At 46.8% G+C, this 26,888-nt stretch overlaps 1 protein-coding gene across 1 annotated transcript in view; it reads right to left on the reverse strand.

Annotated features, from left to right (window-relative positions):
* Positions 1 to 250: 250 nt before the first annotated feature.
* CLSTN2 (calsyntenin 2) overlaps positions 251 to 26,888 on the reverse strand; it is a 660,240-nt gene continuing 633,602 nt past the window's right edge. Inside the window, exons 10-17 of the mRNA XM_061194598.1 lie at positions 22,344 to 22,510; positions 14,942 to 15,090; positions 10,744 to 10,961; positions 6,825 to 6,995; positions 6,186 to 6,331; positions 5,932 to 6,055; positions 4,965 to 5,149; positions 251 to 3,037 (exon numbers count right to left, since the gene is read on the reverse strand). Coding sequence (XP_061050581.1) covers positions 2,843 to 3,037; positions 4,965 to 5,149; positions 5,932 to 6,055; positions 6,186 to 6,331; positions 6,825 to 6,995; positions 10,744 to 10,961; positions 14,942 to 15,090; positions 22,344 to 22,510 — 1,355 coding nt within the window. The 3' untranslated portion in view covers positions 251 to 2,842. The remainder of the gene's footprint in view (positions 3,038 to 4,964; positions 5,150 to 5,931; positions 6,056 to 6,185; positions 6,332 to 6,824; positions 6,996 to 10,743; positions 10,962 to 14,941; positions 15,091 to 22,343; positions 22,511 to 26,888) is intronic.

A 26,888-nucleotide genomic window follows, 5' to 3' on the forward strand; every position in this document is an offset into this window, starting at 1 on the left:
CGCTGAGCAGGGTTCTGGGAACACGATAAATGCCCACTGACCCAGCAGCATCACTTCAAGTGCCTTGTCCTTGGGGCTGGCATGCAGGCTGACCTCCCACGGCAGGAGTTGGTGGAAAGGGCTCGATGGGAAACAAGGGGACTTGACCCCATGGTTTCTCTACATATGAGTCCAGTCACAAATGAATCAACTCTGCTGCCCTGGCCAAGCGCCACTTTCACCTGTTCCCTCCCCCCGCCCCCCTCCAGCCCTGAAAAATCCACGAAATGGTTTCACATGCCCCAGGCGGCTCACTGAGCCGTGAATAAGTGGTGTAGCCATAGCAGGCAGTTGGAGGGCACCAGACCACCTTCCCCACTGCAGCCAAACCGAAAGACCTAGCAGAAGAAAGCACTCGCATGAACACCGGACTTAAATCAAAATCCAATTCTAAAAGAATTGGCTTTAAACCTATAAATACAATATTCATTTTACTGCCTTAATTTTGGAAGAACTCTGTTAGCTCCTAAATGCCCGGCTAAAAAGTCTCTTTTTATTTAACTAAGGGGACTGTGAGGACCCAAAATCCAAGATTTTCTCCTTGTAGATGCGCAGACCCTGCCTGATAGAAAAGGGCTATTTGACTGGGAAAATTCACAGAGGTGTCTATTTCCATTCAATGAATATAAAACCCCAAACTTCTGCCAGCGTCTCTTCTAAGGAGGGGAAAATCAGAGCATGGGTAGAGTTTGCGAATGTGTCCCTCTTCTTCCTGTGACTTCTCCTCTCCCTCCCTCTGCATTTGTCTCATGTATGATTTCTATGCCTGACTGTTTCTCCTCTGCACCTATCAAGTCTTCTGAGGGAGGAGCTTCTTCCGCATTCTCCCTTTCCCACAGCTGCTGGTAGAGCGCTTAGCACGTAGTAGGTCCTCAGCAATGCCTGTTAGCTGCGTGAATACGAATAGGTAGAATCAGGGTGGTAGACACTGGGCCAGGAGTGGGGAGTCCCGTCTTGTCTATGCCTCGAAAGGACTCTGAGCAAGATGTTGAATCTCTGAAGCTCAGTTTACTCGTCATGAAAATGGGTCTAACAACAGACGTTCCCCACTCCCTCATGGGATTATTGTGAGGCTCAGAGGAGGAAACAGATGCAAAAAACACTTTAGGCAAAGCAAAAGGCTGCCTAAGGTGGTTTCCTCAAATCAGAAGGTTGCAAAGACCTGTCACGGATCCTCACTGGGTGGAGGTCAGACTAAAAGACATTGATGGTGGTCCCCCTTCCTAAGCTCTCTCTGAGTAGGAGAGTAGCTGTGTCTCTCTGACACAGGGAGTAGGATGAACAGATTCCGAACTTTCTTTTGAACCTGAATACCCTGTGCCTAGGGACCAGCTCTGTGCCCGTGCCAGTACAGGATGGGCTGGGGGTTGGGGTAGGGGAGAGAGGGGACAGATCATACATACTGAAGACAAAAAAAGCCCAAGACATTTGAAACAAAGACGTTCTTAGAGCCTCATGGAAGTCCTCTAACAGCCCTAGCTCTTGCCTGCTATGCTCTCGGCCAGAAAAGATCACAGACCAGTTACTATAGCAACAGTTCTCCAAAAGTGTCCATGTTAAGATGGAGATGGAAAAGGTTTCCTTATTAAAAAATAGAAGGAAAGAAGGAAATGGTTTTTGGATATATTTGCCCTCCACCCAAAGCATTGCTCCTTTTCTGAGAAGAAGAAAGAAGCTGTTATTATGGCAAAGATGCTTCTAATTTCTAGCAGTTAAATCTCCAAACTCTTATTTTAGACTCAGCGCAGTTCATGCTTGTTCCAAAACATCCAAGAGGAGTGTATCTTCTCAAGAGGCAAAACTGTGAACTAGGGGATGAGGGATCCTAAGACTAGACAGTGAGAGCCTTGTCAACCTTGGGGTCGCCCTCTGGCCCAGGAGAGCGCAGCCACCCCTGTCACCCAGCTCTGCGTCCACCATGAAGCCCTTCCTTCTGATCCCTGGCTGTAGGCTTGTCACAGCTGTCACCCAGGGCAGTGGCTATGTGCAATGCTTCCTGGCCCTCATGGTGTCGTGTGGTGGGAGCCCCCAGCAGGGCAGCACCGTGGGTCTCAGCGGCTGCCAGGAAGGCAGGTTCTCAGAGAACTTTGGCTGGAACCAGACCCTGCTGTGGCCAAGGGCCTGTTCTTGGTTTCAGACTTTTCATATGAGCTTCTGTGGCCTCAAAAAGGACAAAGGGAAAGGCTCTCCAAAATGGGAGAGCATGTGTGTGTGGCGGTGGGGAGCAGTGGGGGAAGCCTAGGCAAACCTTTCCCTGCAAACTTAATTCCACCTCGGTACGGACGTTCCTTTGAAGTGTTGAGGACTTAGACCTCGGGCGTGTGGAGTCTGACCATCCTGCTTGTAGGAAGCAGCCTGGAGAGTCAGGTGTGAAGAACCTGATGGTCGGTGTGGAGACACTGCGGAGTCAGTGCCTGCACAGTGGGTTGGAACCTCAGGGCCCTGAGAACGTGGAGCCCAGGTAGGGGAGCGACAGGAAGGCTGACCTTCTCCCCTGCAGGGAAGAGCAAACACGGTACCCACGGATCCACTGACAGGCTGCTGGGTGAGCCCAGTGCAAGAGAAGTGGGGGCCACAGGACAAAGTCCCCCCTGAAGTCCCCAGTGAGGATGACGCTGGGCTTCTGAGAACCACCCCAGGGCTGGGACGCGGGGAGTACCCAAGGCGTAAAGGGTGGGTTCCAGGATGCTGGGGAAGGCCTGCCGGGACCTGTCATAGAAATCAGAGGCGATGTGATAGGCTGGGGCGTACATCGGGCGGGGCTTCCAAAAGGGACACGTGGGCGGGCGCAGACGGCCGGGCACTAGTAGGGGAGGGTGGAGTCATCCCACTCTAGCTGGGCTTGCCTGGCTCCACTCTGCCCGTGTCTGCCCCTGCCCACCCCATCCTCCTCCTCCTCCTCATCACTGCCCTCGGAGTTGCTGCTGCTCGAGCTTAGGTCTTCCTCCTCCTCCTCTTCCTCGGTCTCATCTTCCCCACGCCCTGGGGCTCCGTGTTTCTGGATGGCAGGGAGAGAAGGGAAACGCTCATCAGGGATCAAACGGAAGCCACGCTGGAGCTTAAGTTTCACCCTCCATTAAAGAGACATTTAGGGCCCCTTGGAACTCCTTCCCTTGATGCTGAACCCTTGGGCCGGGAGATGGGCTTTCTGGAAGGGAAGTCCTTTGGTGAAAGACCAATCGGAGGGCTAAGGACAAAGACAAGCAATGGCAAATTCCAGGACCCAAACTCAAGGTAAATCGTTGCGTTTTAAACCTTGGACATTTAAGCCGATCCCATCCATCATTCAGGGAGGCTTTCGGGCCAGAGTTTTTTTTCTGGCATTTCTGAAACCTATCTACATAGGTTTCCAAGTCTTCAGTGACTTGCTTCTCAATGCAAGGATAGCATTTAAGCTTGTATCCCTCTTCCAGGTGGGAAAATCATGTCTCTGGGAGCAGAAGGTCTTCTAAGCCAAGACTCAGGTGTGCCGCCCCTCAAAAATACTCCTTTCAGAAGGACAAAGTTCACGGTCCTCATTTTCCACGCCTGCCCCTCAGCCCCGGACTTGTGTCCTCAAACTCTACCCCACGCTTTTCCAGTGCCCTCCCCCTCCCCCCAGCTTTTTGGCAATTCCAGTCAAATCTTATTTCTGGATTTATGTTTTGAGTTCATAAACCAGCCATAAAAGATGTGAGCCCATGCTTGGCTACATCCCATCTCTGGAGTGTTTTCTCTTCTACCTTTGCCTCCCCCAGATCCTACTCATTCTTCAAGGCCTCTCTTAGGCTCCAAGAGATCTTCCCTGGACAGCCCCAAAGGTTCTCCCTGCTCATGCTTCACTGGCTGCAGGCATCGCCAGGTTAGCCCTTGGTGAGCACGCTCTGGCCAGGTACTCAGACTGCTCCAAGCATAATGATCTTGCCTCCTAGGCCCGAGGCTCAGCTCTTTGAAGGTGGAAATGCTGGGGTCCGCACAGTGGTGCGCTCAGCCCTATACGTACAGCACACGCTGGGACGAGCTGACCTGCATTGGCACGCCGGCTCTGAAGTTGGAGCAGGAGGCCAGGTGAGGCGGGGAAACTGGGGACTGGCTGGGATACTTTTCTTTTCATTCCTCAGTGACTCCTCCTGATGGCCATAGACTCCCTCGCTTTCTTACTCCTGCCTTTCCCCCCACCCAGCAGCCATGGGCAGACCAAAGGGCCCGACGGAAGCGGCTTTTCTTGATAGTCATATGTCCAGATCAGGGGCATTTGGATACTCATGGGTCGATTCTGGGGGCTGATGGCCAACTGGAAAGATAACTTTAGAATCAGACAGACGTGAGTTTGCATACTGGTGGTGCCATTACCAGCTCTGAGAGTTTGAGTACTTTACTTTCCCTCTCTGAGTTGGTCCTACCTTGGGAAATGAGGAGGGTGACTCCCACTTCACAGGTTACTGGGAAGATTAAATGAGGTGGTGCGTATTGAGGACCCCGTGCAGTGCTGGCGTGATGGGGGCTCAATAAATGGCAGGTATTACCGTTGGGTTTTTGTATTAACATATTCTGAGTCTTTAAGTGAGCTCTGCAGGCAGATGGAGCAAAGCCAACTAATTTATACTGGTAGCTAATCAAAAATTCAATACTGAGTCCCTGAGAGTGAGTCAGCTCTGAGCTAAATACTACGGGGGAGGCCAAGGACAGACACCACGTGACTGCTTGCCTTAAGAAATGTCTGGTTTTGTTTGTTGGGTGAGAGCAATTCACACGTTTTTAAGCAGTGAATGCATTTGGTGGGTAAGTGTGACTCATGCAGGTTGAGAGGGCTGGAGGAGCCCAGAGAAGGGAAGGACCAGTGGGGCTGGGCTAGCTGGGCAGGGCTTCTGGCACAGGAAGGATGGAGCTGGGTGGAGGAGAAGCATCCCACTCTGAGCTCCCAGCCCCCGCGAGAGGATTGTTACCTCCATGGGGTTGACCGTGATAGTAAGTGCCGAGTCATCCCAATCCATCTCGGCTTCCTTGGCAGCCTCAGACTCCTGGGTGAAGTGCTGGTGGGCGATCCGGACCCGGTACATGCCCATGGCCACGACAAACACCAGCATGCACACGGAGATGATGATGACCACCGTGGCAATGCTTGGGACCACTGGAATGAGGAAGGAATTCGCAGGACGTGGTGAGCAAGGGACTAGCTCACCCTTGGGATGGAACACGATTGAAACATCCATGTGTAGGTTAAAATCGGCCCTACACTGCCCAGTTGGAGAGCTCTGGGTCAGAACCTTACTCTCTCTGGGCTTCACTTTTTTCATCTATATAGTAGACTTCATCATTCCTATCCCATGGGTAGTTGTGAGGAGCAAATGAAATCATCTATGTGAATTTCCACAGAGGCACATAGTAGGTGCTCAATAACTGCACATTCTCTTTGATCTCTTGCTTTTTCCATCAGAGTATAGGGCAGCCCCCCTCCCCTCCCCCTGAGAGCTAGAAACTGTGGAGTTCAGTCGGGACAGACCGAAGTGCCCGCCAGATAGGAAGACAATATGGAAGGTACTGGAACAGAAGTAAGGGTGGGAGACTTTGCAATATGGTGCATACATGTGTGTGAGCATGTGTGAGGGGCTCAGGGAAGGCTACATACAGCGTATAGCTTTGAGTTGGGTCTAAAAGGACTTGCAAAATTTTACCCCAGCCCTTTGTAGAACATCTGCTATTATACATTTCTTATAATTTCTTGTGTACTTGACCTGCTCCCTCCTGAGGCCGTGAGTGCCTCAGAGCCAGGCCCATAGCTTCTCCACGGCCAGGCACCTCCTTCAGTTCTGGGCGCCTCTGGCTGCTGCACCCTAACTGTCTGTTGAGTGGACGGTCTTGAGGCACAATCAGCACCTGGTGTCCTGAGGTCCCTCCTCCCAGGTGACCTACCTGAACTGTGCTGGATGCTAGTCTGGGACTCTGGGTGGTGGACAGACTGGAGGAAGGGCGGCTGCACGATGAGGTGGTTGACGTGCTCCTTGTCTGAGACTCTGACCTCATGGAGGACGCTGACCTGAGAAGAGCAGGGAGAGATGCTGTGGACCGGGAGTGGCAGGTGGACCAGTGGCTCCATTTCTCCCGAATAAGCGAAGTGAATGAATGGGCGGGCCGGGGCTTCCCTCGCAACTGCAGGACTCACTCACCTCCAAGTTGAACTCATTGCTGGTGTAGCGCCCATTGAGTTCCGAGCACTTGATCCTGAACCGCCGGGCCTCCAGGGCAGCTGGACGCCAGTTGCGGTAGCGGATGTGACGTAGCACCTGCTCATAGCGGCTCATGGAGCCCACACCTGTGTCAAGAGACCACACCTGTCATAAGAAGGCAGAAGAGGGGCTGGGGAGACAGGCTGCAGCTGCTGGCGGTGTGGGTCTCCTGAAGTCGGTGAGGGTAAGAGCTCAGGGTGTTTAGGGGCAGACAATGTGCCAGTGCAGACATTCTAAGGAGCCAATTAAACTGAAGCACAGAATTTCCATCTAGATTGGGCTCTGACCAGAATGTTTGGCCTCAATCTGCCAAATGTTGCTGTAATACTTGCTGAGATCAAACATGATAAGAGCAGGCACCCGCCTAGTTTCTACAGATTTCCCCAGGAGTGGAACGGGAGCCAAGTTCCCAGGACACTGGAGTAGCTCGCCAAAGGAGGGGCTAGAAGTCCACGCTTTGAGGTCAAGAGTTCCCTCCTGACCCACCTCCACAGGAGATGGAGCTGCCATCACACTCATGACTCCCTGGACAGGCCACTGAGAAGGGACCACTGGGTGCAGGACAGAGCACGGCCTTACCGTAGATGGAGTAGCCGGCCGTGGAGTTGGTGGCGTCCAGGTGTCGCTGGTGGAGCTCACTGTGGTTGAGCTCCAAGCACTCCTGTTTGGGGTCCAAGTCCCCTCCCAGCACTAAAATGTCACAGAAATCTAAGTTGTGAAGCATTTCTTCAAAAACTGCTGATTTGGGGGCTGTGGGAAGACAGACACGTGGAAAACACAGGAGTGAGGACAGCTCAGATCATTGCCCTGACACTTCCTCCTCCTCCTCCGTGACTGAACCCCAGGTTCAGGCTGGGTCAGGAGGAGAGGCTGGGCGATCCCAAATATCACCTCCACTGCTTGGACGGATGTCCAGGCAGCCCTTGAGGCTGGGCGGCATGAATTTATGTGACGAGCGTGAACACAGCAGTCAAAAGATGTGAATTTGAATACCAGCACTGCTCCTGAGAAGCTGTACAGTATTAGAGAAACCACCTACCCCTCAATTTCCTCATCTGTAAAGAGGGTAAGGGCATTGAGAGGATTGAAAACAATGTGTGGCACAGAATAGATGCTCAAGAAGGATTGGTCTCCTTTGGGACCAGAGATGAGTGCCCCTCCACCGGGCTCTCATAGCTTTCCCCGCGTGGTCATGGTGTGTGTCTCTGTCTCTCCCAGCGGACTCTGGGCAGAAGTGCTTGGCGTGACTAACTCTTCAGTATCTGAGGGGCTGGCATGGAGCAGTATGACGACACATTGCTCAAGTGGAGCTGCACTGGTGATACAATTAAATAAGTAAATTCGTTAGTCTAGTTGGCAAGCTGTTGCATCCCTTGGCAAAGTTCCTGGGGGAAGGGTAGGCTGAGACACTCCAACTTCTTCTCCAGGGTGGGCAAGGTGTGGAAGTAAGTGGTGGGCTCCTGCTCCCAGAGTTTTTGCCTTTGTGGCACCAACCCTACCATTTACAGGGGACACCCCTCCCCTTGCCAGTTTATGGAAACCTGGTCCTAGGGCTGGAGACTAGCCAGTCTGGTCCCTCTTCTTCAGTGCAGTGTGGCGCTGACCTGGAGGTGCCTGCTCCCTACCCCCAGCCTCCAGGGGTGGCCTTTAGTGTGGATGTGGGAGCACTTTCTCCATCACTAGAACTGTTGAATGTAATTGCTGCCTGTGGACTTTATCCTGGCATCTGTCCCAGGCCCCGGCAACATGGCAGTCAGCAGACCCATCTTTCCAACCCTTGTTCCTGTGTTTCTGGTTCCTGGACAGCCTAGCTGTCCTTGCCTGATACTATGACCCCAAGTTTCCCAGGGGAGTGTCTGAGTATTTGAATGCTGGACAGGTTGGCAGTCCTAAATGAAAATCCTACTTTAAAATAAAAGTGATTAGTAGTTATGGAGTCCTTGCTATACGCTAGGCACAGTGCAAAGGAAATCCTAACAGACAGACACTAGAGGGGGTACTATTACTATTTTCCCATTTCACTGATGGGGGAATGGACAGTCCATGGGGTGGGGTGGGGTGGATTGCCTGGGGTCACGCAGACAACAGGGGAGGAGCTGGATGGCAACCATGACTTTCTGATCCCAAACTTTGTGAAAGTCTCAACCTCTGGGCCAGTGGTCTTCGAATATTTTTGATCTTGTGGGCTTTTATTGAAAAATCTGTGAACTAGAGATCATTTAAATAAGTATATTTACTCATTAAGCAGACTGGTATATTTTGTGCATGATAAAACATTTATGAAAACAAATTTTAAAAGGATTCACAAAAGATGAGAGAGCTATTTTAAATAATTATTTTATTTTGTTTAATTTTTAAGGGATACCAGAAACACTTTTTGCTCTCAATGGATATATGTTGTTATAAATAATTTCCTACACTTACTTTTTAAATGCTTGCCAATCTCAATGGCTTCGTGTAGCGTTGGCAAAATCTAAAAGCTCATTAATATACACTTAACGAAGTCTGTCATTACTAATGGTACACGTATATCTCTCTTTCAAATGGCCTGTGGTTTCTGGGTTTTCTTGGGAGCCGTACTCTTGTCAGGTCAGGTTGGGTCATCCTGGCTCCTATGACCCAACTGCTGACTGATTGCTCACCCTAGGTAGGGGGCGTGTTGACCCCACCATTTTCTCCCGTTCTCTTGTGCTTGCACATGGACAAAATCTTCCATCAGTTTCCCTGATTCCCAGTGTGCTGAAGGGACTGTACTGGGCTCAGGGACTTACTGGCAAATCAATAAGCTGGGCTCTGGAGGAGATCCTTGTCTGGTTTAATAAACAGATAATCACCACCGAGGGCTCGCCATTGTGTGTGAGAGAGAGTGCTAGTGGCTGGAAGCGTACAGAGTGGTTGGGCATGTACAGTACCAGCCTGGGGTCAGGGTGGTGGGGTCTTCTGGAAGAGGGGTTGAAGGTAGAGATTTTTGTCAGCAATAATGGGGAACGGGACAGAGAGGGACCTTCCAGGCCGAGGGTAAAGAGTGAGTAGACATGCAAGCTAACACAGAGGGAGAGAGGGGTGTGGTGTCATTGGTACTGAGACAGCACAAAGAGTGAGTCGATGAGGGCAGAAGATGGTGGTGGAGAGGGTCACGGGTGGCAAATGCCATTAGCCTGCTTGTTTACGGCACCCATAATAATGATTATTCTTACAACGATAAAAGTGAAATTTTAAAAGTACTACACAATAGCTCTCGGGCACTTGGCTATGCAGTCTGCAGGCACCTCTCATAAACAGAAGGTGAGATGTGGACCCAGATAATTGCTTGTCCCTGTGTTGCCTATAGGCTGATGTCAGGCCTCGGGAATCCAGATACTCTCAGCTACGGCCTGCAGCCACCGCAGTTGGAGGCCCTTCCTTCTCCTGTCTGATATTAGCCACAGATGAGGGCAAGAGGGAAGATCACACGACCTAATGCACCTTGGAGTGTAACTGGGAAACGGTCCTGCCCAGACAGGTGGTATAACACCATCTATTTTTGTGAGCTAAGAAGGGCTGTCTTGCCAGGCATCCCATTTGCTGGGGACCAGCGTGGTTTAAGGCAGTGGGTAGTTAGGATTATTATAGAAGCAGCCCTTCGGGAACTCAGGTCCACTGGCACTAGCACATCGTTAGCAGCTGCTTTGGGAGGGGGAGAGGGAGAGTTGAAAACATTCTTTTGGAGGAGGCAGCAAAGGATGGTTCTCAAACTCGTATTCCCCCTGTAGATCTGGGCCCCAGGTTTTCCTGCCTTCCTTCCATATCCTTCCATCCCTCTCCCCCGACCAGCCGAATATAATGTAGCTTCAGTGCAACTCAGTGTTTCTTCCTGGCAGACAATTCAAATTACTTTTACTGAACAGCCCTCCCGACAATGAAACTGTTGGAAAGAACAACTGGAAAGTTCCCTGAGAGTTGAGAGTGATATTGCTGAAGGAGACTTTTACGGTGTATATATTAAGATGCAGCTCTATTTTTTTCTTCATGCTTCTTTAACTTTTCTTCTCATTACCAAAATAATACACGTGTACTACAGAACATTTTGCAGTTGTAGAGAAGTGAAGGGGAGCAGAAACAAATTGGCTCTTCTCTTTCTCAGAGAATATCACTGTTAGCATTAGGTGTGTTTCCTTCTGGGCATTTTTCTACATATTTTTTTTCTTGACAGAGTTGCGATCACTCTACATGTAGCTACTCTGTAATTTGCATCTTGCTTTTTTTTTTAACTTACTATTTGGCATAAGTGCCTTCCCTCCAACATCATACCTCTTCTATGGGGGTACCACAATTTGCTAAGCCATTCATTCCTCTCTGTTATTTATCTGCATTGTTTCCAGGCTTTTTTGTTCCGTTATCATAAATTACCCCGCTATGGTGAACAATACCTCAGTTGTCCTGAAGTGTGATTGACGAGAATCATACTTTACGTGAGAATTTAAGGTTCCACCCACCCCAACCCAGTGTGCACCTGTACCTGTGGTCTTCAAGTCACCGGGGTCCTCGGCTTTGGCGAAGGTGCTCACAATCTTGATGTCGGGGAAGAGGGTCACCCCTTTGGCGCTTTCAAACTGGGCAGTGGGTCTCCAGAAGCGGTCCGTGCCATGGAGGGTGATCTGGGGCTCGACGGCCTGCAGCACCATCACGTAGGCGTCCACGTCGGGGAGGCTGATACACACATCTTCTCCAAAGCACCTGGGAAAACAGCAGTCACGGCAACTGAAGAGCAAACCCTGGAATCATCCGGCCACGGACAAAGCTACATACAGCCAACTCTAGTCCTCGATGAGACATCCTGACTGCCTGAGAGCCTCTGAGGATGTCAACAGACATTCAGATTCAAAGCCGCATTTTAGTTAAAACTACTAGCAATCTAGGGACTTGAAAAGATTAGCTCCTGGGTGAAATAGGAATTTTCTATACCAGCAACAAGTAACTATTAGACCTTTAATTATCCTTTAACAAAGCAATCAATGGCAACATTAATTAGACAGCAACTGCTTGTTATGTGCATAAGGATTTGGTAAATAAATTGTTGTCTGGCTGGTTAGTTACAGCCATTTTACTGAGTGAGACCCCAGGGCTAAACTCTCCTGCCTGCCGGAACAGTGTATATGTTCTCTCTCTACAAGGATATCACACAAGTGCGGTGCCTCTTCCAGATGTGCCAGCAGACTGCTATTGTAATCATACTCCTTTTTCCTGATACACTGCCACAAAAATATCTGGGAGCCAGAGTGGTGTGACAACAAGAGCAAAGCCTCGGATGTGAGACAGGCAAGGGTCCGTGCCTGGCTCTGCCACTCCTGGGCTGGGAGGCTCTGGGCAAGGAGCACGACTCCTGTGAACCTCAGTCTCTTCATCTATACAGTGGGGGTGAATAATTAATTACCTTTTAGTAGTAAGGCTTAAATGCAGATGACATGTAGATAGGAAGCTGCCCAAGAGCCTGCATCATGGTTGGAGCTCAGTAAATGTTGACAGATCTAACAGTGTCATCAGACCTCATCAGGCATGTGTGTCACTGGCACTCTCTGCTGATCATCTAGACCAAAGACCTAAGCTAAAATGGAGAACCCCAGGGTCTAGAGAGATGCTGTGGGAATGATGGGTGGACTCCAGCTGGTGGCAGCCATCAACTTGCATCCCTTGGCAAAGTTCCTGGGGGAAGGGTAGGCTGAGACACTCCAACTTCTTCTCCAGGGTGGGCAAGGTGTGGAAGTAAGTGGTGGGCTCCTGCTCCCAGAGTTTTTGCCTTTGTGGCACCAACCCTACCATTTACAGAGGACACCCCTCCCCTTGCCAGTTTATGGAAACCTGGTCCTAAGGCTGGAGACTAGCCAGTCTGGTCCCTCTTCTTCAGTGCAGTGTGGCGCTGACCTGGAGGTGCCTGCTCCCTACCCCCAGCCTCCAGGGGTGGCCTTTAGTGTGGAGGTGGGAGCACTTTCTCGATCACTAGAACTGTTGAATGTAATTGCCGCCTGTGGACTTTATCCTGGCATCTGTCCCAGGCCCTGGCAACATGGCAGTCAGCAGACCCATCTTTCCAACCCTTGTTCCTGTCTTTCTGGTTCCTTCTTCTGGCTCCAGGTGCCAGGTGACCCCCTTTCTGCTTCTCAGGAGTTTTTCTGGGGTCCCCTTCCTAGCTGCCCTCCCAAGCAGCTGTTTGGCTGAGAAATGATTTGATAGGCCAGTAAGGGTGTTATTTAAAGGTCACAGTGATAGTCTCATCTCCTTAATTTAACTCTGATCCCTGGGGACAAGAACCATGCCTTTTCTTTCTCTTGCATACTCATGGTATTTAGGAGCTCTATCAAGGCTAGGTTGGTTAATTTAATTCAATTAATAAACATTTGTTGAGCATGATACCATACACAGAAAAATCCTAAAGATGCTACCAAAATCTGTTAGAACTAATAAATGAATTCAGTAAGTTGCTAGATACAAAATTAATATACAGAAATCTGTTGCGTTTCTGTACACTGACAACAACCTATCAGAAAAAGAAATTAAAAAACAATCCCATTTACAATTACATCAAAAAGAATAAAATACCTAGGGATAAATCTAACCAAGGAGGTAGAAGACCTCTACTCAGAAAACTACAAGACATTGATGAAAGAAATTAAAGACATTACAAACAAATGGAAAGATATACCATGCTCATGGATTGGAAGAATTAATATTATTAATATGACCATATGACCCAAGGCAATCTACAGATTCAATGCAATCTCTATCAAAATGCCAATGGTATTTTTCACCAAACTAGAATAAATAATTCTAAAATTTGTTTAAAACCATAAAAGATCTCAAATAGCCAAAACAATCTTGAGAAAGAAGGGCAAAGCTGAAGGTATCACACTCCTGACTTCAGACTATGCTACCAAGCTAGAGTAATCCAAACAGTATGGTATTGGCACAAAAACAGACACATAAATCAATGGAACAGAATAGAGAGCTCAGAACTGAACCCATGCATATACGGTCAATTAATCAATGATAAAGGAGGCAAGAATATAAAATGAGGAAAAGACAACTTCTTCAATAACTGGTGTTGGGAAAACTGGACATCTACATGCAAAAGAATCAAACTGGACTACTTTCTCACACCATACACAAAAGTAAACTCAAAATGAGTAAGATATGAAACCATAAAACTCCTAAAAGAAAGCATAGGCAGTATGCCCTTTGACATCGGTCTTAGCAATATTTTTTTGGATCTGTCTCCTCGGGCAATGGAAACAAAAACAAAAATAAACACATGGGACTACATCCAACTAAAAAGCTTTTGCACAGTGAAGGAAACTATCAACAATATAAAAAGCCAGCCTGATGAATAGGAGAAGATATTTGCAAATAATCTTATATAGTAAGGGGTTAATATCCAAAATATACAAAGAATTTATACAACTCAACAGCAAAAAACAGATAACCCAATTAAAAGATGGGCAGAGGACCTGAATAGACATTTTTGCAAAGAAGACATACAGATGGCCAACAGACACATGAAAAGATGTTCAACATCACTAATCATCACGGATATGTGAATCAAAACCACAATGAGGTACCACCTCACCTCTGTCAGAATGGCTAATATCAAAAATAAAATAAATAAAAAGTGTTGGCGAGCATGTAGAGAAAAGGAAACCTCTAAACACTATTGGGAATGTAAATTTGTGCCGCCACTATGGAAAACAGTATGGAGGTTCCCCCCCAAAACTAAAAATAGAACTGCCATATAATCCAGCAATTTCACTTCTGGGTATTTACCTGAAGAAAATAAAAATGGTAATTCGTTAAGATATATGCACACTAATGTTCATTGCAGCATTATTTACATTAACCAAAACATGGAAGCAACCTAACTGTCCAAGGATAGATGGATGGATAAAGAAGATGTGGTTTTATATATTTATGGTGTGTGTATATATGTATATATATATGTATATATATATAGTATATATATATTTATGATATATATTTGTAATATAGTATATATTTAACATATATTAATACTATAATAATAATAACTGATGTATATATATATATACACACAATGAAATATTACTAAGTCATGAGAAAATAAAATAAAATCTTGCAATTGGCAACAACACGAATAGATCTAGAGGGTGTTATGCTAAGTGAAATAAGTCAGACAGAGAAAGACCGTATGGTTTCACTTATATGTGGAATCTAAAAAACAAAACAAAAACAAACTCATAGATTCAGAGAACAGGCGGTTGCCAGAAGGGAGGGGGTTGGGGGTGGGGTGAAATAGATGAAGGAGATTAAGAGGTACGCACCTCCAGTTATAAAATAAAAAATCCACAGGGATGTAACATACAGCATAAGGAATATGGTCAATAACATTGTAATAACTCTGTATAGGGACATATGGTTACCAGACTTATCATAGTGATCATTTCATAGTGTATGTAAATATCAGATCACTAAGCAGTACACCTGAAACTAACAAAACATTGTATGCCAACTATATTTCACTTAAAAAAAAACAACAAAAAGAGAACACAGATCCATTGGGGTGTCCTCATAGGGAAAGCAGAGAAGCTGCCAATAGTTGAAGAGAGGTGAATCCTGTTTTGCGAGAGAACATTCCCAGGGACCATCCCTGATGCCTTGGCTGAGCCCCAGGCTGCCCGGCGTCCACTCACTGGACCTTGGAAGAGACTTTCAGGCGCCGCACACCCGCGGTTGGGAACTGCCTGGAGTTGATGTAGGAGACCTTCTGGAGGGCACGGTTGATGTTCCCAATGTCATCACCTTCCATCACCAGGACAGACTGCGAGGGGTTGAAATGATACTGGAAGACAGAAAGCAGTATCACAGGAGAGAATGATCAACCATGTACCCAGTCTCATGGAGACCCTCCATCTCCATGCAAAGGCCACTAAGGCCCGCACAGGCATCTCCAGAGCATCTGCAAGTGCAGGAGCTGTGTGCACAGGTAACTGTTTTAACCCCTCAAGCAATCCCTGCTGCCCTCTGGTGGGCTTCGGGACCCTCCTCTGTAAGATTCCCCGTGGATTATAAACTCCTGGTAATACCACCGGGAGCCACAGGATGAATTCTGAAATCCCAGACACAGTGCTCTTGGGGCCCAGCCTTTGGTGGGCTCATGCTCTGGGCTACTATGGGGTCCTTCCCAGAAACTTTCAGCTCTTGGATGCCACCCCCTCAGCTCATAGCCCGGAAACCTGGGGCTTTTGTTCCTTTTGCTGTCTTGACTTTGGCCTTGAACTGCTCCCCCATTCACCCTGCACTCCACCTCCTGACCCATGTCCCATCTTTTTAGTTTCCAACCTTAAAGTTCATTTTTAAGTTAATGGCCTTCCTTCTCTCTTAGATCTGATTCTTGGTCTTGCCTTCTAGGTGCTAAACTCTGGTTTCCCATGAGTTTTAATCACTTGCTGTTTACACACCTGCCAGCTGCCCTAGGTTTGTTATCTATCTATCCTATCCTGGGTCCCTGGTATCCCACACTGGGTGAAGGCCCAGGGGCTACGATGCTCCCCACTGAGTCACTTGGGTCCTCAAACCAGATAAAGTAGATCCAGACTTGTCTCTTCCGTGGTGTTCCCAGCAGTTACTCTTCTTTGAATGGAGCATGGAGAACTGCTTTTGTACTGATCTGAGTTACTGACCTTGACACGCCTCTGAGTAAGAATTATTAGGAACTGCTATCAATAATATGTCAGGAACTTATCTGTGGATTCAGATTATGTATCCAATATTCATGTCATAGGAAAGAGAGACATGGATATACTTTTATGTGGCTACTTGCCAACAATTATTTATATTTTTGAATAGATAATATCTCCACATAGTTCAAATATATATATGTGCTAAGTGAAAGTGTCCATCTTATTCCTATCTCCTATCCAACCAGTTTCCCCAACCTTATCCCACAGGTGATCACCATTCCATTAATTTCTTAGTGACAAATTGCATTATTGTTCATAATTGTCTTTTCCCCTCCCAGTGAGAGGCTTATACAAGCCTGTCAACAGGCTTGATCACGTGATTTACGGTACTCTTCCATACAGGATATACATTTTTGTCCTGTTGCGCTCAATAGTGGTCATGTGACTTGCTTGGCCAACAAAAAGTGGGCAGAAGTATTGTTTGGTTCACACCTGGGTGGTAGATTTAACAGCCAGTTAATTCATGGTGCCACGTCCCTCTCCCTCTGCCATGAAATCTGCAAAGTTCCCTAATGGTCTATCAGCCTGGGTCTCACAGTGAGGGGGGAAGAGCTGCAGCCAGTCTTTAATGGACATGAAGTGCACACAATAAAAAAAAATTGCTGTATAATTCACTGAAATTTTAGTCACTTGTTACTGCAGCATAACCTAGCATATCCTGACAGTTATACTTAAGCATTTTATGAATATATAATCAATGAATATAGATTCCCATTTTTCTCCTTTCTTACACCAAAGGTAGCTTGTTACATACTATACTGTACTTTGCTTTTTTCACTTAGCGTTTGTCTTGGAGATCTTTTATTTTTTTTTAAGTTGTATAATATTATTTTATATTAAATAATTTATTTAACCAGTCTCCTAATATGAACATTGGGTTATTTCCAGTCTTATACTAATAATGACACAATGAATAATCTTATATATATAACATTTCCTAAGTGTGTAAATATATCTGTAGAATAAATCCCTACAAGCGAAATTGCTAGGTCAAAGAGTATATGCAGTTTAAATTTTGACAAATGTTGCAAATTTTCCATTGCTAGGGATTATACCAATATGCTCTCCCTCTCATAGCGTATGAGAATGTTCTTTCAAAACCTCAACAACAGAGCATGCTGTCAAACTTGGGACTTTTGCCAATCTGATAGGTGATAAATACTATCTTAGTGTAGTTTTATTTTGCATTACTCTTTTCATGAAGTAGATAGTATGTTTTCAAGCTTTTAAGGGAAAATCTATCTATATTAGCTTTTCCCTGATATGACTCGGATGTCTTTACAAGAGTTCCTGTTCTGTGTCCGGACCCTATCAGGAGGTAGTTATCTCACGAGTACTGTGGTGCCATTGTGTCACATAATAAGTCCCTTGCATTGTGACCCCCAGCCAACTGATAGCTCAATCTTTGTCTCTTTCAACTATCATGTGAGTGTTTCATTGTTACCTCCTCCTTGAAGCCTCCCCAGCTTCCCTCACTTAGGTCCCCACTGAGCTCCTATAGTGCTATGAAATGGTAGTGTAATTATTACAGTGCAGTGACTACAAGCTCACTGAGGACAGGGGCTCCGACTGTTATCCCCGAATCTCAGAACCTTGTCCTAGTGCCCCGGAAGCCCCTGTTAGATGAATGAGTGAATTGTCCCCCGCTGCCCTCACTGTTCTTCTTTCCCTATGATCCAGTTTCCTCCTTCCTCAAAGCCCTGAACAGGGTCTCTCTGAGCTGCGACGTCTGGTCACAAGCACTGTTCCCTATGCTGGATTCAGGAGCCCCTGGGCATATGCACAGGTGATGCTACAGTCGGCCTCTTGCTGGGGCTGACTCACTAGCTTAGCATGTTCAGCCATGGACATGCCACACACTGGTGAATCATCAATAGTTCTGAATGTTTTACAGATTATCCATTTCTCATTTGAGCAGATTGAAAGTCATTCTTCTAAATATACCACTTAAGTTTCCATGTATTTTGCGGTCTCCCATCCCTGCCAACCCCTGCTGTAGCAGTCTTTTGGTGCTTTTGCTGTCTGTCTGTCTGTCTGTTTGCCCCCCGCAGCAGACTGTGAGCACCTCGAGGGCAAGGTCCACTGACATTTTTCAGCATCCAGAGGGTCCAGTACACAACAAGCATGAGACAAGATGATACCCCCTGCAAAAAAGGCCAATCTCCGAGCTGTGCACGAGGTCTGAACAGGAAAATCAAGCAATTCATCCAGAAGGATGGACTGGGCAGCAACCCGTGGCATCAGCAGAGGGCACTCCCACTGAAGCCTCCTAGGGAGAGGACGGGTTAGGGAATGTTTTGGATCTCTAGTGAATACCCAAGTCTGGCTGCCAGAGCATCCCAAAGACTGCCACAGGGCTTGAGGTGGGCACTGGCTAGCCATCAACACGGTTCTTGCAGGATCAATTAAGCCCTCCACTAGAATAGGTTTTGCTTGTATGTTTGCGTTGTCTTTCGTGGCATGCCTGAGGGTCAGTCTCTGGTTTTGCAGGACACATGGTGGTATTGGCATTTCCACAGGGGCAGGAGACGGCTTCCTGGGGACCTAGCAAAAGGTGACAGCACTCACTCTCCCTGGAAAGCTGGGCTGTAGCCACAGTGGTTCCTTTCTTTGAACCAAGAAGCGGTTAGACAGATGGTCTTAGCAGAATGGTCAGCTGTCCTGGAGGGTCAGGCTGGGACATCGGTGAAGTCCCTGCCAAAAGCCCTGGCCTGTTCTTCGAGGACAGGCTTGCCGTGGCCCTCCAGGCACCTCGCCCTCCCTGCCAGCTCCTCTGGGCTGGGACAGATGAAGATTCCCTGCAATAGAGGCTCTTCTGTTGCAACTGTCACCCAGGCTTACTTTTCAAAAGAAGCTGGGGCATCAGCAACGCCAAGTGCAAGGTCAGCCCAGCAGGAGAAGGGAACTGTGATTTGTTTGAGAGCCTAGGTATCAGGTTTTCTAGGGGAGATCTGTATCTGTATCTATATCTATATCTATATATCTCATCTGTATGTGTATCTTTGCTATATCTGATATATAAATATATGTAAGGATATATAATATATATATATGTTATTCAATTCTTACATCACTACAAAATAATACTAAGTCCATTTGACACACGAGGAAATTGGGGCTTAAAGGATTAAAGTACCTTGCCCAAGGTCACCCAGGTCATGAATATCCGTACTGTGCTTTGAACCTAGGCGGGTTTTGTCCCAAAGTTCTTGCTCTTTCCCACTCTTCCACACTAGAGATGACAATTTGGCAGGGATGAAGCTATGAAAATCAGAAGTGTGCATTCTTCAGGAATGTGGCGATTCCACAGTGTCTCGTATGGATACATAACAGCAGCCACCTGGACCATGTAATGACTCCAGACATGCTGGAGAAATAGCCGGAAATATGCATGATCCAGGGGAAAACAGGTGAGAAGAGGAATCCGTGTGGGACCCTGTGAGTAGACGGGATGTTTCCTTAATCATGGTAGGCCCTCACTTTTTTGGACTAGCCAGAGGGGAGGGAGGAGGCCAGGAGCCAGTAGAGAAAATACTAGTCATTATTCAAAAAAGAAATGAGGGACGAAGGAGGAAAGGCAGGTAGGAAGCAGTTTTAATAATTTTCAAGAATGCCTTCTAATCTGAGTCGTGTGGCGGAAAGAGCCTAGACTTATTTTGGCCAAGTCCCTGAGCCCCAACCTCCTTATTTCTGAAATGGGGTCATAATATTTAATTTGTTGTGAGGAGTAGGGATAATGAGCTTAAAATAGCCCCCAGTGGATGCGCCGTAACATCGCGTGTGTTATCATTAACTTCTCATACGGTGAACTAGTTCTTGCCCGCCGCGCCCTAAGGATGGGAAAGGATCATTTGCAGTGACTGGTTCTGAGCAGGTGGTATTCTAAAAAGTCAGATGAGCCTCCTCCACTCCCCACAGCTCTGGGTGCCACTTCATTTAGCACTTCCTCTTTCACAGGCCAGGACCGCTATGTAGGAATTGCTATGGTTCTTAATTTATAGTTCTAAGAATGTGTGGCTTTTAAGTCCAGCATCTTTGGTTTATTTGTTTTGTGGTGCTTGGAATCCTGCAACTGTGGCCCCATAGGATGGTCCAGAGCAGAGAAGATCCACGCAGAGGCAGGGAGCAAATCCAGAATCAGAGAGGGGACAGATTCTGGATCTGTTGGAGGACAGATTTCACTGGCTTGACAAAACACTGAGAGAATAATACAAACAGTAGACCAAGGATCAAACCCCAGGCTCTGCCTGTGAGGATATCTGTATGAAATGTGCCATGAGGGGCTTGCCTGGGCCAGCTGCCATGAAATTGACAGGTGGAATGCTGGCCTTTGCAGTACAGGCGGTCTTGTGAGTTTCATTCAGACAGGTGATTAGCTATCGAGAGCACCTGTGTGTATGTGTTTCATGCATGTTAAACAATGTTCTGGAAAGTCATTCATGCTTTACCCTGCCTGTGTACTCCTCCCACCTTCCCCCTCTGACCAGGGCTCCAGGGTGAGCATTCTGAACCCCACGCCTGTCCAGATCATGCTCCTTTGCATGGAGCCCTTCAATGGTTGCTTGTTGCCAACAGAAAAAAAAGTAAACACCAGACATTAACAAGGCCCCATGACCTGGCCTCTGCCTACCTCTCTGGTCCCACTTTCTAGCTTTCCTCCTGCAATTTGGGCACTTGTAACACTGGCTTTCTGCCTAGAGTGACCGCCCTGCCCTCTCCCCTGCCACCCACTGCCTGCCTTTTTCCTGGTTGGTTCTTACCCATCCTAAACAATATGCTCAGACTTCACCTCCTCCAAGGAGCCTTCCCTCACCGCTGTTACTCCAGATTCTGAAGCTCTGGAGCAGAACTGCCTGCGATCACATTCTGGCTCTGCTCCTGACTCACTCTGGGATCCTTGGCAACTTTCCTTTCTCTTCCAGGCCTTCCATTCCTCATGTGCAAAATGGGAAGATTCATGGTACATTTATCATAGGTTGTTCTGGGGCTTAAGTGAGTTAAATCCATAAAGGTTTTAGAACAGTGCCTGGTACCCAGGAGACCCTCAGTAAATGTCAGTGCTCGTAATCATTGGAGCACTGGATTACAGGTGTCTGCTTGGGCCACTGAGTGCCCCAAAGACAATAATCTTGGAACATTCATTTTCGTGTCCCTCTCCCCAGCCCAGAACCAAATGATACGGGTGTCCGCGGAATGTTTGCTGAAGTGACTGCAACGTAAAGTCGAGGCATGATTTGCCCAGATCACTGGTCCCTCCAAGGCCAGCCCAAGTCAGAGCCACACAAGCAGTCGGCCACTGAGAGCGTAAATGAGAGGGCCCTCTGTTGGAGGGGTGACCCCTGTCCAGGAGAGGCAGGCCTGGGGTGGGGAGGCCGTGCAGCTCCATGGGCAGTGCTGAGTGGGGACGGATGGCAGGTGGTGGGAAATCTCTGTCCTGGTCACTCCCTCCTTGGGAAACCTTTACAGCCACTGGGGCCTCATGGGGCTGTCCTGTGCCCCTGGAGACAGAGGGTGGGCCGCCCTCACTCCCAGAGAGGAGGCCAAGGGGCTGCCTGCTGTCACTGGGGTCAGCTATGATGGAGCGGGGCTGTGATGATGTTTACCCTCTTCTTTGCTCAGGACCCCAAGGCCTGATGCGGGCAGGCGCTCCTCGGTCCAGGTGAGGCCAGATCTACCCCTGCCCATCGTGGGCGGGGAGGTGCTCGATGAGGACAGTCAACCACATCCTGCCCCCCTCAGGAGGAGCTTTTCTCAAAATGCAGCTTGGATTCCCTTGGATCACTTGAAGAGTTTTATTTTGTGTGGATGACAAAATCGTGAATCTGTTCATATTCCCTCTGGCAGCCAGACATTGCCTGGAGCCTCAACTCAACAACATAAGACCCAGTGACCTCTGCATCTGCTTTCTAATTCCACCCACCCCGGGGTGACCTTCCTTTGTAATTAGTAGTTTCCATGGTCCAAACTTTTAATCCTACTTTTCTGTATTTCTGAAAGTAATGCTTGCATGCTCCTTCAGTTCCTTTGGGCAAATAAACAACAAAGCAACCCACCAACCCAGGAAACAATGAAACATAACAACTCCCTCCAGGTAGACATTGAACGTGTGCCTGCTTTTGTGCACTGAACTGATCACACTCGAGGGCCTCATCTAGGAATTTCAGGAGACGCCACAGAGTCTGTTGTGCGGTCACGGTCCCGAATCTCCCTGCTGTGGCAGCACCTTTGCCATGGTACCAGCTCGGTGTGACGTGGCAGGAAATGACTCCGCTTCCAGGATTGCACTGGTGTTTAGCAGCCTCTGCCTCACAAAACACCGTCTCACCGGGGGCGATGCTGGCTCCTTCCTTACCTTTAATCCTTGGCCCAGGCTTTCCAGGGAATTGATATCCAGCCCTTCCTTGCAGGCCTGCAGGCAGGAAATCACCTTCTGACTGTCCATTTTGCCAGGGCGGATGGTGAGACTGGCCAGGCTGCCGTGGAAGAATTGAGCAAAGCGCGGCTTGGTGACTTCTCCTCCTAAAAGAGAAAGAAGCATTGTTATTTGCCCTGCGGACACTGGGTAGGAAACGTCGCTTCAAGGTGCCATCTGGCTGGGGAGCCAAGAACACAGTGGCTGCATCCCCTAAACCCGAGCTTTTCCTTCCAGGTGGTGAGCGCAGAGTTGTGAAGCCCAAGTCTCAAGAGGATGGTATTGGCCGCCAAGACCTTGGCACTCCTCCAGGTGCACCTATTTAGGAATGTGGAATTCCTGAATTTAAAACATTTACTTTCAGACGCACGGCATGTCTTAAAAGACAGGAAGGGCCTACAGAGTAAAAGTAGGAGAGAGAGAATCTACCAGTGATGAAAGACGCGCTATGTGCCAGGCTGTCTGCTGGGGACTTGCCCTGAGCGAGCCTGCAAAGAAGGGATCATTGTTTCCAACTGACAGATGAAGAACCCCGGGACACAGAAAGGTTGAGGGACTTGCCCCAGGACACACAGCTAAATGCTGGAGCTGGTACTCTAGTGGTGTGTATGACTGCAGAACTGGCATTTGCTCTCCTGTATTCATTCCACAGAGAGGCTGGCATGCGATTGAGGGGTTCTAGAAGCCCCAGGTCCCTGGGTTCTGACTCTCTCACAGTGAGTTGATTTCACATCTGCTCAGATCCAGGTTCTCTGGCATATAAGGGCTTCCTTGATTCTGTTCTACCTCTGACCTTCTTCTCGTCACCTAAGAGTTTTTTACTCTTCCCTCTACTGGTTGTGCTGAGTCCTGTCTGAGCCCAGGTCGGCTCTTCTGCGTGTGAAATTGTTCAACGCGGCTTGTGTTGCAAAGGCAGCCTGGAAGCCACCTCTTGACATTTTTCTCCCTCGTTTCCTTAAAATAAAAGCCCCCCTAAGGTCCATTGGAAGCCTCACCTCCTCCACGAGGCCCTCCCCACTGACTTCACTGAGCACAGACCCCTTCCATCCCTGGGCAGCTTATGTCAATGATCTTAGTCTTGATCTTGCACTTCTGTTTGTTCAGAGAGGTAGCTGAATGTACAGGAAAGATGGATCTGGGTGGAAATCCAGCTTTGCTAATTCCCTGAGGAGCTTCTATTGCCTCTCTGAGCCTCCACTTGCTTGTAGGGGACACTGCTGGGTTTTGCCTCCTGGTTCTCCTGCGCTGTCTCAGCAGTGGCCCCCATCCGTGTGCTCCATGAGAAACCTCCCTGTGAACACCTTTCCCCAGCGTCTGGAGGGCAGGTTCCTGGAAGGTTCTGCCAGAGTAACACCACAGCGATTTCTCTGCCCTGCAGTGAGCCACGCTGTGTCAGCAAAGTCTGGACCTTTGCCTGCGTGGCAGAGGGCTCTCCACAGGGTGCTCTTTCTCAGCCCTAGGGAGGGTGGGTGTCCTGATATCTGCATTCCTATAGTCTTCTGAGTTCTCTCTACTTAGCAGCTAATCCTTCATTATTCTAATACGCTGTTATAGTTAATAATTTTTTATATTTCCTTGTTGAAATTACTGTGTGGTTTCTCTCTCCTGACTGGGTCCAGACTGATACACCCTCTAGGTTTGCACACATATATTTGCTCACACCCGTTCCTCTCACACTGAGATACCACCTCCAGACTGCTCAGATCAGGCAGATCCCACTGGTTCTTCAAGGCCCCTTAAGGCCCCTGCCTACCTTGCCCTCTCCCTGCTCTGAGCCTGGAACACAATAGTTCATTTTAATGCACCCTCACAGCTCAGCATTGTTAGTTAATGTATGTGTGCTTTATGTCTTCAATAGCCTATAAGGGGTGGTTCTTGACTTTGGCTACACATTTTAATCACCTGGGGATATTTAAAAAGATAAACTGACCCTGGTGAGGGGTCCCACCCCCAGAGATTGTGACCTAAGTGGTGTGGGGAGTTTTTTTAAAAATTGAAGTATAGTTGATTTACAACATTGTGTTAGTTTCAGTTATATGGCACAGGTTCTTTTCCCCTATAAGTTATTACAAAATATTGAATATAGTATAGTTCCCTGTGCTATACAGTAGGTCCTTGTCAGTTATCTATTTATTTTATTTATTATCTATCTATCTATTTTCCTCTAAGAGTTTGATAGTGTCTGGCCTTACATTTAGGTCTTTAATCCATTTTGAGTTTATTTTTGTGTATGGTGTTAGGGAGTGTTCTAATTTCATTCTTTTATATGTAGCTGTCTAGTTTTCCCAGCACCACTTATTGAAGAGGCTGTCTTTTCTCCACTGTATATTCTTGCCTCCTTTATCAAAGATAAGGTGACCATAAGTGCGTGGGTTTATCTCTGGGCTTTCTATCCTGTTTCATTGACCTATACTTCTGTTTTTGTGCCAGTACCATACTGTCTTCATTACTGTAGCTTTGTAGTATAGTCTGAAGTCAGGGATCCTGATTCCTCCAGCTCCGTTTGTCTTTCTCAAGATTGCTTTGGCTATTCGGGGTCTTTTGTGTTTCCATACAAATTGTGAAATTTTTTGTTCTAGTTCTGTGAAAAATGCCAGTGGTATTTGATAGGGATTGCATTGAATCTGTAGATTGCTTTGGGTAGTATAGTCATTTTCACAATGTTGATTCTTCCAATCCAAGAACATGGTATATCTCTCCATCTGTTGGTATCATCTTTAATTTCTTTCATTAGTGTCTTAAAATTTTCTGCATACAGGTCTTTTGACTCCTTAGGTAGGTTTATTCCTAGGCATTTTATTCTTTTTGTTGCAATGGTAAATGGGAGTGTTTTCTTAATTTCACTTTCAGATTTTTTATCATTAGTGTATAGGAATGCAAGAGATTTCTGTGCATTAATTTTGTATCCTGCTACTTTACTGAATTCATTGTTTAGCTCTAGTAGTTTTCTGGTAGCATCTTTAGGATTCTCTATGTATAGTATCATGTCATCTGCAAACAGTGACAGCTTTACTTCTTCTTTTTTGATTTGGATTCCTTTTATTTCTTTTTCTTCTCTGATTGTTGTGGGTAAAACTTCCAAAACTATGCTGAATAATAGTGGTGAGAATGGGCAACCTTGTCTTGTTCCTGATCTTAGTGGAAATGGTTTCATTTTTTCACCATTGAGGATGATGTTGGATGTGGGTTTGTCATATATGGCCTTTTTTATGTTGAGGTAAGTTCCCTCTATGCCTACTTTCTACAGGGTTTTTACCATAAATGGGTGTTTAATTTTGTCGAAAGCTTTCTCTGCATCTATTGAGATGATTGTATGGTTTTTCTCATTCAATTTGTTAATATGGTGTATCACGTTGATTGATTTGTGTATATTGAAGAATCCTTTCATTCCTGGGATAAACCCCACTTGATCATGGTGTATGATCCTTTTAATGTGCTGTTGGATTCTGTTTGCTAGGATTTTGTTGAGGATTTTTGCCAGTGATATTGGCCTGTAGTTTTCTTTCTTTGTGACATCTTTGTCTGGTTTTGGTGTCAGAGTGATGGTGGCCTTGTAGAATGAGTTTGGGAGTGTTCCTCCCTCTGTTATATTTTGGAAGAGTTTGAGAAGGATAGGTGTTAGCTCTTCTCTAAATGTTTGGTAGAATTCGCCTGTGAAACTGTCTGGTCCTGGGCTTTTGTTTGTTGGAAGATTTTTAATCACAGTTTCAATTTCAGTGCTTGCGATTGTTCTGTTCATATTTTCTATTTCTTCCTGGTTCAGTCTCGGAAGGTTGTACATTTCTAAGAATTTGTCCATTTCTTCCAGGTTGTCCATTTTATTGGCATAGAGTTGCTTGTAGTAATCTCTCATGATCCTTTGTATTTCTGCAGTGTCAGTTGTAACTTCTCCTTTTTCATTTCTAATTCTATTGATTTGAGTCTTCTCCCTTTTTTTCTTGATGAGTCTGGCTAATGGTTTATCAATTTTGTTTATCTTCTCAAAGAACCAGCTTTTAGTTTTATTGATCTTTGCTATCGTTTTCTTCATTTCTTTTTCATTTATTTTTGATGTGATCTTTATGATTTCTTTCCTTCTGCTCACTTTGGGATTTTTTTGTTCTTCTTTCTCTAATTGCTTTAGGTGTAAGGTTAGGTTGTTTATTTGAGACGTTTCTTGTTTCTTAAGGTAGGATTTTATTGCTATAAACTTCCCTGTTAGAACTGCTTTTGCTGCATCCCATAGGTTTTGGGTCGTCGTGTTTTCATTGTCATTTGTTTCTAGGTATTTTCGTTTCTTTTTATTGTGAATAATATTCCATTGTATATATGTGCCACATCTTCTTCATCCATTCATCTGTCTATGGACACTTAGGTTGCTTCCATGTCCTGGCTATTGTAAGTAGAGCTGCAGTGAACATTGTGGTACATGACTCTTTTTGAATTATGGTTTTCTCAGGGTATATGCCCAGTAGTGGGATTTCTGGGTCGTATGGTAGTTCTATT

The sequence above is a fragment of the Eubalaena glacialis genome, chromosome 6 (genome assembly GCF_028564815.1).
Source record: "Eubalaena glacialis isolate mEubGla1 chromosome 6, mEubGla1.1.hap2.+ XY, whole genome shotgun sequence".
NCBI classification, from domain to species: domain Eukaryota; kingdom Metazoa; phylum Chordata; class Mammalia; order Artiodactyla; family Balaenidae; genus Eubalaena; species Eubalaena glacialis.